The sequence below is a fragment of the Silurus meridionalis genome, chromosome 5 (assembly GCF_014805685.1).
Source record: "Silurus meridionalis isolate SWU-2019-XX chromosome 5, ASM1480568v1, whole genome shotgun sequence".
NCBI lineage: Eukaryota > Metazoa > Chordata > Actinopteri > Siluriformes > Siluridae > Silurus > Silurus meridionalis.
In genome coordinates, this window is record NC_060888.1 from 10,823,847 (window position 1) to 10,846,291 (window position 22,445).

At 39.1% G+C, this 22,445-nt stretch overlaps 1 protein-coding gene across 6 annotated transcripts in view; it reads right to left on the reverse strand.

The window, feature by feature from the left end:
* LOC124385965 (teneurin-1-like) overlaps positions 1-22,445 on the reverse strand; it is a 269,690-nt gene that overhangs the window by 151,123 nt on the left and 96,122 nt on the right. For all 6 annotated transcript variants that reach the window (XM_046849510.1, XM_046849505.1, XM_046849506.1 and 3 more), the window contains 2 exons: positions 21,862-22,090; positions 17,707-17,927 (listed from right to left, as the gene is read on the reverse strand). In XM_046849510.1, coding sequence (XP_046705466.1) covers positions 17,707-17,927; positions 21,862-22,090 — 450 coding nt within the window. The remainder of the gene's footprint in view (positions 1-17,706; positions 17,928-21,861; positions 22,091-22,445) is intronic.

The window sequence follows — 22,445 nt, forward strand, 5'->3', positions numbered from 1 at the left end:
GGAGCTCGCGAGGGTTAGGGACCAAGACCGGTCGCGAGTTCTGAATTTTCACGACCTTTTGATACGCCCCTTCCAACCCAGTAAAAACCCAAAGAACACTATACGAAATCGATTTAAATGAGTAAATAACACTATTTCACTCCATACATAATAAAAATAGTTTTAAAGCATTTTTTAGACAATTTTAATGAGATAAACCTTGATTAGAAATGTTAAAACTAGCGTTTTGAGCAGCTCGCGGGCGAGCCAATCTGAATGAGAGTCGCCGGTCGGAATGAAAGTCGCGAGCATGCGAGGTCGCGAGCGCTGAGGCCGTGAGCTCCAAGGTTCCACTGAACTACATAGAAATAAAACACTGTTATCCCCACCATTTAATAAAAAAAAAAATAGACAGAAAGCTTAAGACATGGTAGTCCTATAAAAAGCTGCCACTATCCTTTCCAATATTCAAACAATATTTAGAACCCACAAAAAGAGACTTAAAGGCAAGCAGAACTAGAGTTGGTTTGTAGCGACCTACGGATCTGGGGTTAGTAAATATTCCACAGATGAGTGACATTTAGGCTCTGGTGTGCAAGGAATAATTCATAGCATGGTGCACTCTATGCCTGCCATTTTTTCCATTCAGTGTGCTGAAAGGGCAGCCTGTGCATCTGTGGAGGAACACAGCATTCTTAGACAAAGAATGCAGACAGAATGGGCCGATCAATGACACCTCAATGAATTATAATAGGATAGCCCAGCCACCTCAAACAGAGAAAATTCCTGGGGCTGGCACTGGCTTCTTTTTTAATAGGCACAAGTTTCACAGCCAGAAATAAATTAACAACTCTAATTCCTCAAGACATTTCTTGGTCTGTAAACCGAACATTGTCAGTAGTGGACAGTAAATAATGAGAACCAAATACAATGCTTTACTTTAAGACAAAATGCTCCCTTTTTTAAAATGCTCACAGATTTGATCACATGCCATTAACATGCTGCAGGTATGCCTTTATGTTAGCCTTTCTCATAAATGGCTTGCTTTTGTCATGATCTGTGGCTAGAGGCCAGACATGTAAGAGGCTGGTGATATTGTTGAAGTCTACACAGATTCTACTATTTTAGCCAGTGAGCGATGTAACTCCCTTCTTACCTCTGTGCTTTGGAAAGACAGCCTAATATTGATGGTGTCTGGGTTATGCTATATTTTTTGCACTTTACTCTAATGCATTTCACAGTGCTCTGTAGAAGGTTCAACATTTTGCTGATCCTGTTATAAACTTGCCCAGATTTTTTCCTAAATCAACTTTCTCTCAAAGCTTTTACAGACATTCTTGGCACTCATGACAAGACTGATCTAATATTTTTTATTGTAAGACAGTGATGTTTTTGTTGTACAACTAATGGATAGAAGTGGATTTTGAGTTATGGTTGGGCAATAATGCAAAAAAATAAATATACAAACAAATACAAAACTTTATTTATTTCAACATTACAATTTTATTTGTTTTAATGCAACAGATTGTTTTTTTTTAACATAATCATCTTTGGAAAACGTAGGTTACTAAAAGAGTAACAGCACCATCTGTAGCAATTAGTGCAAAAAATGGTTTATTTCAATAAAGAATAATTAAGGGAAGTATATATCTGTGTTTATAGTACTGCTGTAAAATAAATTTGGGGCTAGTCAGATGCCTCTCTGTTGATGTATGATTGATAAGTATCCACCTGTATTTCTCAAAATTGAGAACACCATTGATCCTGAAACTTTTTCAACTCCATTTGCAGAAATGCAGCCCAAAACTAGCAAGAAACCGCCACCATGCTTCACTCATGATTGTACCGCTCTCCACTGGTATCTGCCAAATATTGAAATTCTGAATTGACTGTCCAGAGCACCTGCTGCTATTTTGCTGCACCCCAGGTCTTAATTATTCATGCATAGATAATTCATTAGTCTTGTTTCAATGTCAAAGGCATGTTTTTTTTTGGCCACAATTCGTTAATGATAGACCTCATTAAAGAATCTGACATCTCCATACAGTAGATGGGTGTACCTGGGTCCCACTGGTTTCCACTGCTGGACATTTTCCAATGTCAAAGGGAAGCAAACATTATGTGTCTTTTATCAGCTACATTAAGTTTCCTTGGCGATCACTGCATCTATGGTCCTGTTTTTTTGTGCTTTTTTCAAAATAGCTTGGACAGCACATCTTGAAAACCCAGTCTGCTTTGAAATCTTTGCCTGTACAAGACCTTCCTGATGCAGTATAACTACCTTGTGTGTTTCTGTGCTCAGTCTTCAGTCATAGTGTATGACCTGTGACATGAAATTGTCCACAACCCACCTTAACAGCAAAGTTTGGCTGTTCCTCACCCAGGTTTAAGCCTCCTACACTGCTGTTTCTGTCTCTGTTAATGACTGTTTCAGCCTGCTTATAAAAATTTATGGTCTATGTCAGTAGTCCCCAACCCCTTGGCCGTGGACCGGCACCGGACCGTGGGTCAATTGGCATCGGGCCGCACAGAAAGAATACATAACTTACATTATTTCTGTTTTATTTATTATCTGATTCTGAATGATGTTTTATTTTGGAAAATTACCGGATTCTCTCTGCCCACATCTGTCTATGACTCACTCTTGATGATGCATGTCAAGATACTTGCCTCGGTCAAATGTCTTACCTACATTTATAAGTGTACAAAGTGCACAATTGTAAGAATCGGTGCTGGTTTGATGCCAAAGGGTACTCACACCAAATTATATTATATATTAATTATATATTTTTTTTCTTATTTTACATTTTGTAAATTGAAAAAAAATGTACAATTTAATTAGATTCCTATAAAAGCATTCTTACTTTACAGCATTTCTTCCCATATGTCAACAACAACCTTTGCATATATATATATATATATATATATATATATATATATATATATATATATATATATATATATATATATATACAGTGGAACCCGTTATCTCGCCTCGGTTAACTCGACAACCCTATTAAGTCGACGTTTTTGAAGTGGAACCGCCAAATTCTCGCTTTTCTCGCATTTTTATTGGTTATGTCGACTTTTTTATGTCGCCGAACCCTAATATCTCGAGCACAAGGGGGGAAAAATTAGAAATTTTAACGTCAGTTATGTCGAACGGCACTGTGCAGCCGCAGAAGAACTCGCGAAAGTGGTGGAAAAATCAAACCTTACAGATACTACAGGTGTTTGTATTGTATACTGGTGAATCTCTGCTGTTAGTAAGTGCACATATGCATTTTTTGTTAAATGTTATGCGATGAACGGAGCGCAGCGCTCCGGCTTCAACTCCTTACCGGCGCGCGTCCTCCTTACCGAGAGCCGTGCTCCTTACCGGCGCGGGCGAGCAGGGTAAGGAGCACGGCTCTCGGTAAGGAGCGACGCGCGCCGGTAAGGAGCACGGCTCTCTCGGTAAGCAGTTGAAACCGTGAGCTTCAGAGAAAGCGGCCGAGAAAGCACCTGCCACGCCCCCTTCGGCCATTCACGTTTGAGACTTTTCTGTCGTTTTTGGTTTCGGGTTCGGTTTTGGATCTTCCGGGTTTTTTTTCCGGCTTCGCGCCGTGACGCCGGTCGCGGTATTTTTTAATTTCCCTATTTTTCCATTTACAAACTCTCTCTCTCTCTCTCTCTCTCTCTCTCTCTCGCTCAGCTTATCTCCCCCTCGGCATCGCGGACGTAAGTTTTTTCGGACACTTTGCTTTGTGTGTTTGTGCGGATTACTTCAGCCTGATGGTCATAAGTTTTCAGAAACTTAGTTACTGTTTATTTTCTTTTTTCCACATGTGGACTAAATGTGAGACGGCACTGTGCAGCCGCTGTTTTTTTTTTTTTTTTTTTTGAGCGATCTGTGTGTTTATAATGTTGGAGAATATAATAAAGGTTTGTATGGAGAATGGACGGTGGTTTGTATTGTATACTGGTAAATCTCTGCTGTTAGTAGGTGCACTTATGCCTTTTGTTGTTAACAAACGTATGTACATTTTATAGCATGCCTTCATCAAACAAATCGCAGCAACGCTGTTGTGTAAAACCCTCCAAAACACGTGCATGCACATTCTCATTTATTAACGCACATCATGTACATAAAGAAATTTCAAGCACGTTAATATATTGCCGCCATTTTGTTTTCGTTTATCTCGATCATCGGTTACCTCGATACTTTTGGCGACCCCTAGAAATCGACATATCCGGTTCCACTGTATATATATATATATATATATATATATATATATATATATATATATATATATATATATATATACAGTGGAACCCGCTTATCTCGACCTCGGTTATCTCGACAACCCTATTAAGTCGACGTTTTTGAAGTGGAACCGCCAAATTCTCGCTTTGTCTTAGCATTTTTTATCGGTTATGTCGATTCTTTTATGTCGCGAACCCTGATATCTCGAGCACAAGGGGAAAAATTGCCATTTAACGTCGGTTATCTCGGTGCACCGCAGAAGAACTCATGAAGTGGCGGAAAAATCAAGGCTTACAGCTGCTACAGGTGTTGTATTGTATACTGGTGAATCTCTGCTGTTAGTTAGTGCACATATGCCTTTTGTTGTTAAATGTTATGCGATGAACGGAGCGCAGCGCTCCGGCTTCAACTCCTTACCGGCGCGGGCGAGCAGGGTAAGGAGCACGGCTCTCTCGGTAAGGAGCGACGCCGGTAAGGAGCACGGCTCTCTCGGTAAGCAGTTGAAACCGTGAGCTTCAGAGAAAGCGGCGAAAGCACCTGACACGCTGAAGGGGCGAAGGTAGCGTGGCAGGTGGATTCCTGACAGATAAACATGTACTGTATGTATTTTTATAGCATGCCTTCATCAAACAAATTGCGGCAACGCTGTTGTGTAAAACCCTCCAAAACACGTGCATGCACATTCTCATTTATTAACGCACATCATGTACATAAAGAAATTTCAAACACGTTAATATATTGCCGCCATTTTGTTTTCGTTTATCTCGATCATCGGTTACCTCGATACTTTTGGCGACCCCTAGGAAATCGACATATCCGGTTCCACTGTATATATATATATATACAGTGGAACCCGCTTATCTCGACCTCGGTTATCTCGACAACCCTATTAAGTCGACGTTTTGAAGTGGAACCGCCAAATTCTCGCTTTGTCTTAGCATTTTTATCGGTTATGTCGATTCTTTTATGTCGCGAACCCTGATATCTCGAGCACAAGGGGAAAAATTGCCATTTAACGTCGGTTATCTCGGTGCACCGCAGAAGAACTCATGAAGTGGCGGAAAAATCAAGGCTTACAGCTGCTACAGGTGTTGTATTGTATACTGGTAAATCTCTGCTGTTAGTTAGTGCACATATGCCTTTTGTTGTTAACAAGCGTATGTACATTTTATAGCATGCCTTCATCAAACAAATCGCAGCAACGCTGTTGTGTAAAAACCTTCAAAACACATGCATGCACATTCTCTTTTATTAAAGCACATCATGTACATAAAGAAATTTCAAGCACGTTAATATATTGCCGCCATTTTGTTTTCGTTTATCTCGATCATCGGTTATCTCGATGCTTTTGGCGACCCCTAGGACATCGACATAACCGGGTTCCACTGTATATATATATATACAGTGGAACCCGCTTATCTCGACCTCGGTTATCTCGGTGCACCGCAGAAGAACTCATGAAGTGGCGGAAAAATCAAGGCTTACAGCTGCTACAGGTGTTGTATTGTATACTGGTAAATCTCTGCTGTTAGTAAGTGCACATATGCCTTTTGTTGTTAACAAACGTATGTACATTTTATAGCATGCCTTCATCAAACAAATTGCGGCAACGCTGTTGTGTAAAACCCTCCAAAACACGCATGCACATTCTCTTTTATTAAAGCACATCATGTACATAAAGAAATTTCAAGCACGTTAATATATTGCCGCCATTTTGTTTTCGTTTATCTCGATCATCGGTTATCTCGATGCTTTTGGCGACCCCTAGGAAATCGACATATCCGGTTCCACTGTATATATATATATACAGTGTGTATATATATATATACAGTGGAACCCGCTTATCTCGACCTCGGTTATCTCGATGCTTTTGGCGACCCCTAGGAAATCGACATATCCGGTTCCACTGTATATATATATATACACACCGTATTTTCGGACTATAAGCCGCTACTTTTTCACACTCTTTAAACCCCATGGCTTAAATAACGAAGTGGCTAATTTATGGATTTTTCCTGGGTTTTCCGGTTTTACAAGCTTCAAGCCAAAACCTGAGCCCCATAACATTAGACCAATGAAACTGCCGAACGGGTTCAGGTGAACCAATGAAACTCTTTATCAGATGCGCTCCCACTGAATCGAGCCGCACCACATCATAAATATGGATGAGGTTCCTCTGACGTTTGACCCGCCGCTCACCGGACTGTCAACAGTAAATGCGAATTATTCGTCACGCTGAAAACAACCGGGCATGAAAACGCACTTCACCTGTGTTCTGGCTGCACGGCATCGGGAGAAAAGATTCACCGATGGAGATTTTTAAATGCACGATAATGCCAAAAGAAGAGAGAGAAATTGTTGTGAAAGAAAGAACGAAAACAGTAAACAATGACTTTCTTTGTAGGCTACTGTTTAGATACAAGCCGTGTTACAGACACTGTCTTTCATTAAAGCCTGTGTAAATTTCATTAGTTTCAATGTAGCTTATAGACGGGTGCGGCTTATATTTGGGTGCGCTTAATAGTGTGTATATATATATATACAGTGTGTATATATATATATACAGTGTGTATATATACAGTGGAACCCGCTTATCTCGACCTCGGTTATCTCGATGCTTTTGGCGACCCCTAGGAAATCGACATATCCGGTTCCACTGTATATATATATATATATATATACAGTGTGTATATATACAGTGTGTATATATATATATATACAGTGTGTATATATATATATACAGTGGAACCCGCTTATCTCGACCTCGGTTATCTCGATGCTTTTGGCGACCCCTAGGAAATCGACATATCCGGTTCCACTGTATATATATATATACAGTGTGTATATATACAGTGTGTATATATATATATATATATATATATATATATATATATATATATATATATATATATATATATATATACAGTGGAACCCGCTTATCTCGACCTCGGTTATCTCGACAACCCTATTAAGTCGACGTTTTGAAGTGGAACCGCCAAATTCTCGCTTTGTCTTAGCATTTTTTATCGGTTATGTCGATTCTTTTATGTCGCCGAACCCTGATATCTCGAGCACAAGGGGGGAAAAATTGCCATTTAACGTCGGTTATCTCGGTGCACCGCAGAAGAACTCATGAAGTGGCGGAAAAATCAAGGCTTACAGCTGCTACAGGTGTTGTATTGTATACTGGTGAATCTCTGCTGTTAGTTAGTGCACATATGCCTTTTGTTATTAAATGTTATGTGATGAATGTGGTAGCCGCTTGGCGGCGCGGAACGTGGGATGAGCATCAAAAGCATAGAATGAACACCGGCAGGATCGGGGGGAATCCGCGGTCCGCTTTGGGAAGAAAAGAGCAGCCGTTGAGAGAGTGCCGGTGGGAAGGCACGTACCGGGATATACATGAGCGATAACAACGACTGCCGTGAACCAACATATACCAACAATAACGGACAGTGAGAGTGTGGAAGTTTAAATAGGAGCTGGTGATGATGGTAAACGAGCACCATATGTGCGCGATTGAAGCCGGGAGCTTCAGAGAAAGCGGCCGAGAAAGCACCTGACACGCTGAAGGGGGCCGAAGGTAGCGTGGCAGGTGGATTCCTGACAGATAAACATGTACTGTATGTATTTTTATAGCATGCCTTCATCAAACAAATTGCGGCAACGCTGTTGTGTAAAAAAAACCTTCAAAAACACATGCATGCACATTCTCTTTTATTAAAGCACATCATGTACATAAAGAAATTTCAAGCACGTTAATATATTGCCGCCATTTTGATTTTCGTTTATCTCGATCATCGGTTATCTCGATGCTTTTGGCGACCCCTAGGACATCGACATAACGGGTTCCACTGTATATATATATATATATATATATATATATATATATATATATATATATATATATACACACCGTATTTTCCGGACTATAAGCCGCTACTTTTTTCACACTCTTTAAACCCCATGGCTTAAATAACGAAGTGGCTAATTTATGGATTTTTCCTGGGTTTTTTCCGGTTTTACAAGCTTCAAGCCAAAAACCTGAGCCCCATAACATTAGACCAATGAAACTGCCGAACGGGTTCAGGTGAACCAATGAAACTCTTTATCAGATGCGCTCCCACTGAATCGAGCCGCACCACATCATAAATATGGATGAGGTTCCTCTGACGTTTGACCCGCCGCTCACTCGGACTGTCAACAGTAAATGCGAATTATTCGTCACGCTGAAAACAACCGGGCATGAAAAAACGCACTTCACCTGTGTTCTGGGCTGCACGGCATCGGGAGAAAAGATTCACCGATGGAGATTTTTAAATGCACGATAATGCCAAAAGAAGAGAGAGAGAAATTGTTGTGAAAGAAAGAACGAAAACAGTAAACAATGACTTTCTTTGTAGGCTACTGTTTAGATACAAGCCGTGTTACAGACACTGTCTTTCATTAAAGCCTGTGTAAATTTCATTAGTTTCAATGTAGCTTATAGACGGGTGCGGCTTATATTTGGGTGCGCTTAATAGTGTGTATATATACAGTGTGTATATATATATATATAATATATATTAGGGATGCACCAAATATTCGGCCACCGAAAATTTTCGGCCGAAAATGGCCAAAAAGTGCATTTTCGGTTTTCGGCCGAAAGACTTTGATCACCGAAAAAACACGGCCGAAACAGTTTGTTGTGGTGACGCAAACAGAAACCGCTGCCTGCACGTGCATGTCTAAAACAACATGTCTGCGGTGTGGACGTGTTTCAGTATATCTGAGAAAGACCCACGGATAGCGATTTGCAAAACATGTAATGACGAAATTTCGTCTGCAAAAACTTTCTCCACATCGGGTTTAATTTGAAATCCAAACATCCGATCGCTATGCTGAATATCAGAGGAATGCAAACGCACAGAAAAGCAAAACCCCTCCGAGCATGCGCAATCCGTCTGTGGCGGACGTTTTTGAAAAGGCAGGAAGTTTCCCAGTGATAGTGTTGTATTGTTGTATCTTTAAGCAGTTGCACTTGTTCTAAATTAACTTTGTTTTTATAAAAGAACATATTTAATTTTACAACCTTTCAGCAGGCCAGAGGGCCTGTGCATTATTATTTAATGTACACATGAGTGCATTAAAGTTAAACATTTAAGACTAAATTTTAATTTATTTTATCCTGTGCATTGTTGCAATGTGCTTTAAATAAATATTTTAATAATTTGTAATTGATTAATTCTTTGAAACTTTAATATTAATTTATGCAATTGAAATGCCTTGATTTTAGTAAGGTTAGTACACAGTCATAGACATAAATGCAATGGTAATAATAATTGCCATAATTTCTTTCGGTGTTTCGTTTTTTTTGGTTTTCGGCTTTGCTTTCCTCCTTTTTCGGTTTTCGGTTTCGGCCAAGAATTTTTATTTCGGTGCATCCCTAATATATATATATATATATATATATATATATATATATATATATATATATATATATATATATATATACAGTGGTACCTCGCTTATCGACCGGCTCGGACATCGACTTTTTCGCTTAGCAAACAGTTTTTCGACCGAAATTTGCGCCCGCTGAACGACCAAATGCCCGCTTATCGACCTTTTTTTACCCCGACCCACGTGGAGCTTTTTTTTTGTTGTTACTTTTGTAATGTTTTTAATTTATACTTTTTACTGTATTATTGTCAGAAATCCACCTGCCACGCCCCCTTCGGCAGCTGTCAAAAACTCCGCTTTCCCTGAAGCCCCCGGATTCAAAAATGCACACCTGGGGCTCATTATTCACTCATCCCCAGCTCCTATATAAACCCCTCATTCATCCACACTCCTTGTCGGTTATTGTTGGTATGTGAAGGTGTTTGGTGCATGTTTGTCGGTGTTTTCCGTGTCACACGTATTCCTATGTGTTTCTTCCTTTCCGGAATCCACACGCTCTTCACGGCTGCGCTTTCTTTATAAAGCGCACCCCGGATTACCTTTTTTCCACAGGAGCAGTTTCTTTCCCCTGACAATCAGCCACATTATCTGTATATGTTACACACACTTTGGCTGCTATACAGTATATTGTACAAAGTTCTAAAGTAACTCTATCATACCTGATGCACAATACTGTTATTTGCACTATCATGCACTCTAACACTTTATGTACATTACTGATCTGTCATATAATCTGTATTTAATACTCATACTGTCTATATTTTCTCACATTGTCTGTTTTCGTCTTGTATAGTCCAAGTTGAATGTATAGTTTTACTTATGTCTGTACTTTGAGAGTCACTAACAGCTGGAACCAAATTCCTTGTGTGTGTCAACACATTTGGCCAATAAACCTGATTCTGATATATATCCTCTTCTTTTGGCTGCTCCTATTAGGGGTCACCACAGTGGATCATCCGTCTCCATACTACTCTGTTCTCTATATCTGCCTCTTTCAAACCAACTACTGTACCTACATGTTTTCTAATACTACATACATAAACCTTCTCCTTGGCCTCTTTTCCTCGTTGCTGGCAGCGCCATCCTCAGCATTCTCCTACCAATATACCCCATGTCCCTCCTCTGCACATATCCAAACCATCTCAATCGGGCCTCTTTCACTTTGTCTCCAAAATGTCTTACATGCACAGTTCATCTAATAAACTAATTTCTAATCCTGTCTATCCTTATTACTCCCAATGAAAATCTCAACATCTTCAGCTCTGCTACCTCCAGCGCCACCTTTTAGTCAATGCCACTGTCTCTAAACTATACAACATAGCAGGTCTCACCACAGTCCTATAAACTTTCCCTTTCACTCTCGCAGATGCACTTCTATCACAAATCACTTCTACCACTCTTCTACACCCACTCCACCCTGCCTGCACTCTTCACTTTTCCTACACACTCTCCATTACTTTGCACAGTTGACCCCAGGTACATAAAATTATCCACCTTCACCGCCTCTTCTCCCTACAACTGCACCACTCCACTGCCTTCACACACATGCACACATCTCTCTCTCTCTCTCTCTCTCTCTCTCTCTCTCTCTCTCTATATATATATATATATATATATATATATATATAGTTTATAATCATACATGATTTGGAGTATATGGATGGGAATTACAAGTAAAACCTAATATATACTTGAAAGCATGATTTTTTTTAAATAATCCTGAAGATATATATATTTTTTACAAAATTATGAATACATTTAGTTACGACTATCACTGTACATTATGAGGCTTGCACTCCTAATTACCTCACATGATACACTAAATTTAATGTTGCACTAGCTCTGGTCCTAAATGCTATTTACATCGTGCCTCTTAAGTTTTTTCTGACCAGCCTTTATTTCACAAAATAATTAATCTAGGAGATAGATAAAAAAAATTTGCAGCTCTTTTCTCTAAATGATTGAGACAAAAGGAATGACTAGCAAAGTGAAAGCAAAGTGAAAGCAAAGATGGTGGCACTGAGCTGCAAACTTCTTCACTGTAGTTTAGTCATTTGTGTCATCCAATCATTCCGAGTGATTCTGAGGGCATCAGAAGAATTTGACTGAATTGTGGCATTCAGTTGCCATTTTCACAGTAGCAGTGCAGCTTTCACAGTGCCTAAGCTCCCGTCGTATCCTATACCTTCCAGTGGAATATTCAGTTGAGCTCTGCTGTATTTTAGCTTCAGTAGAAATTAAGTTAAATAACATCAGATCCAATTGTATATCTTTACATTCTTTTGCAAATATTTCAGTCATGTATTTCTTATATCCTCCACTTTGGAATTGATGGCTGTGTGTGTTTGTGTGTATGTCTGTGAGAAAGAGAGAGTGAGAGATTACCCATCAGCCTAGTAACATGCAATGCAACTTTGCAGTTGATATTTTTGTGAATAAAACTCTCATCCAAGAAAAATCTGCAGTCTGGTCAAAGCATGGCTGTAAGCATTAAACTAAAGTGTTATCACAAACCAGAAACTTAGTATTGTTTCCTATTTGCGTTCCTTCTTCAGCTTATTAATAATATATAGGCGGATCCCATGCTAACTAACTCATTCAGATGTCCATCTGGATGATAATTCAACAGTGAGCAGTGACACTGAACATTTTTGCTTGGCTCTGACTGTCAAAAAATATCATTCCAGTGGCACAAGCCTTAAAAATAGAACCCTATGACTGGCACTACCAGAATAGGCTTTAAAAAGAATCCATGAAAATGTTCTCATCTGTCAAAAACACTATGTTGAAAATGCAGTGCACTTCACAAGACTGTTTTATGAAATTAAAGTCATATGAGTACTGTTCACCATAAAATGATTTATCCCCAATCTCTGTGAGTAATATGCACATTAATGTTTATAGATGTAGCATTCATTATTTACTTTAAAATGCCAAAGCCCATGTTTACAGCTGAACACTGAACACATGTTAGAGGCCTACCATTTGTCATTTTGTGATTTACTCTAAGGTCTGTTGGAAATAATTTATGAGTCTTAAGAGCAAAATTTCATGAAAGATATTCAAATGTCATATTTAGCATTGTGTGTTTGAGAGAAAAAGATAGCTGAAAGGAATATGTAAAATCAAAATAAAACCTTACTATATGATTAAATTGGCTCCACAGTGTTTTGTGCAATTTCAGTTTGTACTGAGCTGTAAACATAGCATACAATAATGATTATAGATTTAGATAATGCAATCACTGCACCTTAATTTTACACACACTGATTGGATAAGAAGTAATTTTTCTTTATTATAAAGCAATAGTAAAGATACAAAAGAAAATAAAACCAGTGTCCTAAAATAAACAAGTAATTTGTTTCCTTTGTAGAAAAATGTTAATTTTAATTTCTGACATTGCAATCTCTGAATTGCCATATTACATCAAAATGCAAATACAAATATATACAGTATTTTACACAAGTGAGTTCTCCTCTCACATTTCAGCAACCCATTTTAGTATATCATCTCAAGGGACAATACTATATAAATGAAACTTGGATATACTTTAGAGTAGTCAATGTGCAGATTTACTGTCAGAACAGATTTACTGTCTAAAAAAAACCCCTCAACATACAGCCATTCAAAATACAGCCAGTGAAAATAGCTAGCAAAAAAAGTGAGTACACTCTTAGTGATAACAGCTGTATGTCATGTAACCATGCAAATGTCCTATTCATCATGTTCATGTTTTTGTCTAGATGACAGGACCATACAAATCTTTGTACTTTGTATTAGAGAAGTAAAAATTTGGTGTTTTGAGTACAAATCTCTCATATTGATCATTATGGATCATGGATGGATGAATCGTCACATCATTGGATGTTGAACATAGTAGCTCGTGGCAAAAAACTTGTTGCTCTCCACAAAGATGGCCTAGGCTGTAAGAAGATCGGTAACACACTGAAACTGAGTTACATTACAGTGGCTAGGGTCATACAGAGGTTTTCTAAGACGGGATCCCCTTGGAACAGGCCGTCCAAGGGTCGATCATAGCAGTTAAGTCCTTGTGCTGTGCGTCAGGTGCAGAAGCTGGCTTAAAAAAAAGATGCAGGAGTGCTGCCAGTATTGCTTTAGAGGTTGCAAAGGCATGAAGGTCCGCTTGTCAGTGCTCAGACCATGTGCTGCACACTACAAGTCAGTTTCTCTCAAATCCAAATTTCATTCATATAGTATTGTCTCCTGGGAAGACATACTAAAATGGTGTACCGTATTTTTCGGACTATAAGCCGCTACTATTTTCCTACGCTTTGAACCCCACGGCTTAAACAACGAAGTGGCTAATTTATGGATTTTTCCTGGGTTTTTCCCGGTTTCACAAACTTCAAGCCAAAAAACTGAGCGACATAACATTAGACCAATGAAATTTCTGAATGGAAATGAAAAAACGCACTTCACCTGTGTTCTGAGCTGCACGGCTTCGGGAAAAAAGCTTTCACCGGGTGATTTTTAAACTCACAACGATGCCAACAGATAAACTCCTGAGAGAAATAGTTGTGAAAGGAAGGAGGAAGACAGTGAATAATGACTTGGTCGGCTACTGTTTAGATACAAGACGTTGTAACGCGTTGAGTCTGGGTTAAGGGATAGCTCGCTAACTCCAGTTGCAACAGAAATCATATAAGCACAGACAGGTTTCCAAAACTCGTCCTTTTTTCATTCAGGTAGTGTAGACGGCTTATAGACGGTGCGGCTTATAGACAGGTGTGGCTTATTTATGTTAAAAATAAAAATATTTTTAAAATTCAGTGGGTGCGGCTTATATATGTGCGCTTTATAGTCCATACTCACTTTTGTGAAATACTGTAAATGAACAAATCATAAATTATATAAATAAATATAAAAATATAAATCAATTTCAAATTACTTTATATATATTTTTTTGTTTTTTAGCTTTTTTAAAACTGGTGTTTCTAGATTGAAATGATCCCAAACTTTGGAAACTAAATTTTTGTTTTGTTCTTTAACCTGAAATTTCTACTCGGCCCTCACTGCTTTCTCTCTGTTCCTTCATTTTTCATTCTGCAACGTCTTCTGTTTTTACCTGTCCAGGGGACTTTCAACGCAAACTTGACGGGAGTGTGCACCTGTAATTAAACTAAGCCCTACACACAACGTGGAAGGCAAGAAGGGGACTGGAAACACATATAGCGAACACAACCTTTGTGTTATTAAAACATTATCAAAATTCTTAAAATTATTTGGTATGGTTACTAACTAACGTTTCTAGGTTACGTATGTAACCCTAGTTCCCTGAGGGAAGGAGACGCTGCGTCGGAACGCTTTGGGAATGCGACCACGTTGTCCATGCTTTGAAATAATGTGTGTAATCTGTCAAAATTGGACATGGGCTGTCAACGGTGGGGTGAAGTCACGACCAGAAAGTATAAAACACAGATGCAGTGCAGTGAGCCAGCAGTGTGGCATAGAGATGCAGTGTCTCGTTCCCTCAGGGAACTAGGGTTACATACATAACCTAGAGACGTTCCCTTTTAAGAACTCAAGCTGCATTGGAACGATTTGGGAACGAGTGTCCAATCACACCAGACTGACCAGTCCTTGACTATTGTGTATGGGCACAGCTAGGTCGAAGGACAGAGGGGCCAGAAGTAGCATTGAGGTCCAGGTTGTAAAACCTGACAAAGGTCAGCGGGGTGGACCAGCCCGCAGCAATCTCCAAGCTTTAGTGAGCTCTGACCCCAAATGGAACAGGGAGACTTTTAGGATGGACAAAGCGAACCCTTTGGTGAACTGTCCTTAGAGAAATTCCAGCACTGAACCAACCGGGCAGTGGACTGGATCCAGCTGGTGGTGCTCACACCACGAGCAGAACAGGCGCCATCTGGCGGCATACGACCTCCTTATGGAGGGAGCTCTGGAGTGGAGAATGGTCTCTACCACCTCGTTGGAGAAGCCAGAACCTCGGGGCTGTGCGCCCCAAGGGCCACAGCCACATAAGAGCCATCTAAAAGAGATGGACTCCGTCATGGCAAACTCTCTTTAGAACTCGTGAAAGCAGCGAGACAGGGGGAGGGGGGTGTACAGATGGGCCACGCCTGAGCCATGCCATCTGGCTGGAGGAGTAAAGGGGAACCAGAGGAACCATCTCTTAAAACATGAACAGATCCACCTGGGCTTTGCCAAATGTATCCAAAATCTGCTCCACCACATGAAGGTGGAGCCGCCATTCCCTGGGTCTCAACTCCTGACTTGACAGAGTGTCTGCTGTTTTATTCAAATGACCCGGGATGTAAGTTGCTCTCACTAAGAGGAGCTTCCCCGAGGTCCACAGGAGGATCTGGTGTGACAGCCTGTACAGGGGGCGCCAAGGTGTTGTCCGTTCGGATAACACGTGGTGATCTCTGAGATTTGGGAGAAAATGCTACAATGCTAAAAGCACGGCCAGCATCTCTAGGCAATTGATGTAGATAGGGTTAGGGTTCCCAACATGCCCTTCTGTGAGAACCTATGGGTCCTGAGCCACAACTGTACAGAAGGCAAAGTTGGATAACACTGGATGCAGCTGCCATGAGCCCTAGCAGATCCTGGAACTGCTTGATCAGTTCATCCAAAACCCCAAAACCTTCATGTGAGCGAGAACGACATCTCGATGCCGGACCGCTAACTAATCGTTGATATAGTTGAGGATGTGGGATGAGAGGGTATGGCCAAATGGTAGAACCCGATACTGGTAAGCTTCGGCCCCGAAAGCGAACCTCATGAACTTCCTGTGAGAAGGAATGATGGATACATGAAAGTAAACATCCTTTAGATCTACTGTGACAAACCAGTCCTTGGATCTGATTTGATACACAACCTGCTTGAGGGTGAGCATCCTGAACCTGAGTCTCAGCTGAACCGTGAGCGGTTCAGCTGATGTAGATCCAAAATAGGATGCAACCCACCAACCTCTTTTGTAACTATTAAGTAACCGGCTGTAGAACCTGGACTCTAATTCTGATGGAGGGACCACCTTGATGGCCTCCTTCCTCAGGAGAGTGTTTACTTCTCGTTCCATGACCAGAGCCTGCTCACTTCCCACCAGAGTGGGAAGAACCTAGTCGAAACGGGGCGGACGAGACTCAAACTGAATCGAATAGCCTCGCTCTACAGTGGGCAGGAGCCACTGAGAAACGTCTGGCAGAGCTTTCCAGGCTGCCAGGATGTCTCTTAGGGGTATCTGTCTCTCGAGACTGATGGCGAGTTCTTCTGGACCACTATGAGACAGCATTTTTTTCACCATAGCCCTCTTATTGAAGATGACAGTCCTCAGATCTGTCACTTCACGGGGCTTTGGTGCAGAGTGCCAAAGAACTCTCCGTTTTTGTACCTCCCAATGGGAGGTGGTGGGTTGAAATTGGGGCTGCCCCTGCCCAGCAGCCCCATGAGAATGGTGTGGGAGAAACCGCTGGAATGCCACTGCCTGTTTCTTACTCTCCTGAAGGAGAGTAAGAAACCCACCCACTACACAAGGAGTGAGTGGGGTGTCCAGCAGCACGGCCCTATCCCTGTCGGACATTTCTGAGAGGGTGAGCCACAGGTGCCTCTCTGTCAAGACAAGGGCGGCCATGGACCAGCCAATTGCCCTAGCAGGCTCTTGAGTGGCTCTTTAGAGCCAGGTCTGCATCCGAGCGTTGCCATTGAAATGCGAGCAGAATATGCACAGCACAATGAGCACAGTGCAATATGATAATGAAAAACAAACAGATAATGAATCTGCGCTGAATGTGCAGCGAATGTCCCAGGATTTTTTTTTTTTCTGACAAACAATTCACAGACAAATAAAATTAATTTCAACAATTTACTCATATTTCCACCAAGAAATATGGTTTGCCCTGTCCAAAATCAATTTGCTTATATAAATAAACAAATTAATATAATCTGTTTAATTTTGTTCTATTAGGTTTCCCATTACATATTAAAAAGGAAGCGCGTAATAAAAAATAGATTAAAAGCTAAGTTGTGAAACTAATATTAAAAATATCAAAAGAATGGCTCACCCATGACGTAAACAAGAAGGAGGGCCAGCATAAGGGTGATAGCTGTGGCACTGAGGGCAGTACACTTCCAGTTGCAGCACTTGTACGACTTGTTGAAAATGAATGTGGGCCGGGAAAAGGTGCTGCAGGGCAGAGGACGTGGAGGTGGAGAGTATATTGTGTTGGAGGTGTGTGGGTAGTTCTGATTGGCTGAGTCTGGCCCATGCCTGAACAGGAAATGCCTGAAAAAAAAAGGATTCTTTTTAATGTTTAAATTGCACATTGGCACCAGCCATCCTATAGAAAAGACTAGTTTAGCAAAGATTATTTATTTTGCTATGGTATTTTCAAGACAATCAACAAGAAAGCATTGTAAAAGGTACATTCCTTACACTGGGCTAATCTTGTAGCTGGTGATTATAGCTAATAACAATTCAGTCAGTAAATAATTATGTGTGTAACTTTATGTAGCAAATGAGTATTTAACAAAACATAGTATAAAAAATATTGATTTGGATGTTGCAGCCAAGGTAGCCTATTTTTACTTATTTGACATATTTGTTGTCCTGTCAATGGTTCAGCTCTCAACAATGACAAAAATTGGGAAAAAATAAAAATAAAATAAACAAGTAATAAAGCTTTAGAGGGGAAAAAAATAGCTTAAAATGACCTGGTCATTTAAAAAAAAATCTGGTCGCATATGTGTATAAGTGGGAATAAAAATAATTATAAATTTACATTCAAACATGTTTAAAAGTAATTGTAATAAAGGATATCACTGTTGATTTATATTTGAAAGCGGTATACAAAAGAAATTCTAAAATATTAAATCAACAATGGAATACTATGAAGACTATCATTATCAATTAGCGAAAGTCTGGAGTCACCATGATATTGGAACCAGTCATTGTTCCTAATTTGATCAAAGAAAACTAAGGAATATCTGAAAAGTACTGGTCACTTTCTGTAATAATAATCGATGGTATTCTTCACATGCCTGTGCTATTGGGTAGAATGGCTACCTTTTTTAGTCAGAAAAATGCATCTCTAATGGGATGAGAGGGCTAATTGATCAGTCCAATTGGTACATTGATGATAGGAAACTATCTAGAATAATTTCTTTTAAACAAGCAACCCATTAATGAGAAACACTGTACAATTGTTTGCAGTTACTTTTTTACCACTGCCATATGTGGAGGAGTAAAGAAATAGATGGTGCAGCAAAGAGAATGAAAGAGAGAGAGAGAGAGAGAGAGAGAGAGAGAGAGAGAGAGAGAGAGAGAGAGAGAGAGAGAGAGAGAAGGGGATGGGAGAGAGGTACCTTAAGAGAGACAGCACACTTGATCTTGATCTTCTAATCAAGCCCCCACCACCACCCCACACACACACCCTTAAAAAAAACATAATATTTGTCTTTGCATTACCTGAATAAAATAAAAACGACGAAATGAATGTGATGAATAATGTTACAAAAATACATTTACATTGGTATTAAAAGCACAGGCAACACCAAAACATTTCATGTTCAGTAACAAGGCTGCATATTGAAGCAAAAGGTGAGAGGGAACATATTAATTAAGAGACTTGCCTGAGGGGGAGGAAATAAAGATTTAAAATGCATTCATGTTTGCCAACCTGTATCAAGAATACCAAACTGCTCACTGAGGAAATAAGACTGGGGTTTGTCTGGAAAAGTCACATAATTAGTTTCATTTGTTAGATTTTATTGTACATTTTTAACAAACTGTTCCTATGTCTGTTCTCCTCTCCCCTTTCCTCTATAGGAGATGATCTAATTACAGGCAGATTCATATCTTATTTAAAACATTTCTTCATGGGTGGCTGGGTGCCAATCTCATTTGAATTCATCAAAGTAAGAATTCAGCTTTTAATATTTTTTATTAAAACATATATATTTGCTGCATCTCCTTGAAAATTCCTGAAAAGATACAGAAAATCAAACACTGCAAAGGTCTCTGTGCAGCCATCACTTGACTGTGTATGTTACAATTTGGCAAATACAGTATGGCACAAAAACTGTGCTTTTTGCTATATGCTATTTGACTATAATGGCAATATAAATAAATGTCTTAATAACAGAAAGATTGTTTACTCATTTACAAAAAAAAAAAATTAATTGAAAGTTTTATTCCCTACTTTGCCATAGATATACCAAGTATCATTATATATGATCACCATTGACATGGGATATAATTATTATTTCTGCTTATATGGCAAAATGTACATGAATTAGCTGTCATAGGCCACGCATATTTTGAGCTCAGTTATCCCACCAACATTTTGATGCTCTTAGCTTCTCAATTGTCATCTTTCCAGGACTCATTAACAACTCGTGCCCCCTTATAATTATTAACCGTGCTCTTCATGTTCTTCTTGTTCATTCAAGATTCTTTTGTTTCATTTTGTTGCAAAAGGTCTTCTATTTCTATTTGTATTTTCTGCAGTTTGTAGGTGAGTCTTAGGTGAGCATAAGTATAGAAACAGTTTTAGCTTGAGCTTTTTGTTTGTTTACTAAACTGTTGCATTTTTTTTCCAGGCTGGTATCTAGGCTCAGCTCCTTTCAGGAAGCTGAAACGGGTCAATGTCTGATAATTTATCAGATTAAAACGTCTTTTGCCATGTAATAAGTGAGTGCAAGTGCAAGAAAGTTTATTTAAAGTGCACACACAAACTATATACAAACAAAACAACAAGGTAAGCAAAACATGATCTTGAACAAGACAAACATGGAAGACATACTAGACACAAAGAGTGAGGCAAGAGGTCGGCTTTTCATACAAGTTCTAAGTGCTAGGCTAATTATCGTTAATTTGATTCAAGTGCAACAAACACGTGACACAGGAAATATAGTTAATCCCCCTATTCCCAACACATTTGTTGTGTTGACAGTATATTAAGTGTCACTGCATGATGAAGTTTCAATTATATTTTTTGTTTTCTGTAGACTTCTGAATTCATTCTCTTTCTACCGACATCAGTAAAGATTTGCAAACCTGTTCCAGAAGCAGCCATGAATTACCTTGACAAATGAGCTTGTATGTTTTGCATCATTTCCAGAGCCTCTCTTTTAGTTTTAAAAAAGTTAGCACAGAGATAAGTTCCAAAACTATGGTTGCTCATCTCTGTACTTCACAAATAACAATCTTCTGATTCTTGCAGCTGACAAGAAGTTTACAGAGATATTTTGTGGTATGGCAACAATATTTATGTTCTCGCTGAAGCCTTCTTCAAATAGTGGCTTGCAATATCTTTCCCCCTGCCCTTTGGAAACTGATGATGAGGTCCCTGACATGTTTTATTTTCTTTTTATGAATCACAATTTTTGTGTCATCAACTGCTGCTGTTTTACTTTGCAGACCTGTTCAGTGTTCAGGGCTCAGACTATGAGTTTAAAGAGATGCACTATGAACTGTTTAGACCAGGGGTCACCAACCTTTTTGAAACTGAGAGCTACTTCTAGGGTACAGATTAATGTGAAGAGATACCAGTTTGATACACACAGTTTTCAGTTTGATCTGAAATAACAAATTTGCTCAATTTACCTTTTATTATATGTTATCATATAATAATTTATGATATTCATCTATTTGAAGACACTGATCATGTTAATGATTTCTCATAATAATTATCAACCATGATTTAACAAAGTAGGAAACACTTATTTTTAGAGAAAGGCCCACGGGCTACTCATATGGTACTTGTGGGCTACCTGGTGACGCGCGCACCATGTTGGTGACCCCTGGTTTAGACAATAAATGGATACATTTATATAATTTATACATTTTGAAATATGTATCCATATATATTGTTTAAGCAGTTCATAGTGCTCTCTTTAAACTCAGTCTCTTTAACCTGTAAAACCCGCCAGCACGACCGATATCCCATTGTTCTTAGGTGTTAATGTTTAGCACTAGATTAAATAAAAACAGACAAGAATAACCATGAATTACTATACATCATTCTAAAGGTGTAAGCTTATCAGTGTTTTTCAATGGAAAAAACTATTAGTGGTATATATATATATATATATATATATATATATATATATATATATATATATATATATATATATATACATCATAGCGTCTGAGAAATGCTTTAGATCCCCTACAATCCTGATCAAAATAAAAAAAAATAACTGCTCTTAGTACTAACCTGGCCTCCAGTGGGATGTTTCTTTTGAGCACCCAGTTGTTGTCTGGTTGTCTGCTGCTTAGTTCTGATTCTTGGTTGTTATGGCTGTGGTCATGGACAGGTATAGTGGTCCTTTGCATTGTGGAGTGAACAAAGGGTGCTGGCTGAGTACAGGTGCAGGCATGGGGTGGCAGAGGTGGTGGAGGCAGGGGTCGGAATGTGAACTGTCTATCTGGATGGCTAGAGAGCTCTACAAACACAGATACACATGCAAACAGCATAAGAATCAGCAAATACTAAATTATCCCAAAACAAACAAAACAATAAATAAATAGAAAATATACTGTCAATGTTTTTAAAAGTCATAGCTACTTTCTGAGCAATTACACTACAAACCGTACTATTCAAGCCCACAATTGCACAATTTAGCATAATTTGGAAAAAGCAAAAAAGACCACAATACAAACCCAGTCAAATTATATTAAGCGAAGTTATAGTTATTGTTACATATATATTTATATAATAAGTATTAGTGTAATGTACTGTATAGTTAAAGATGATTTGTCTTCAAAAAATGGCAAATGTTTATTATATGTTAATATTTT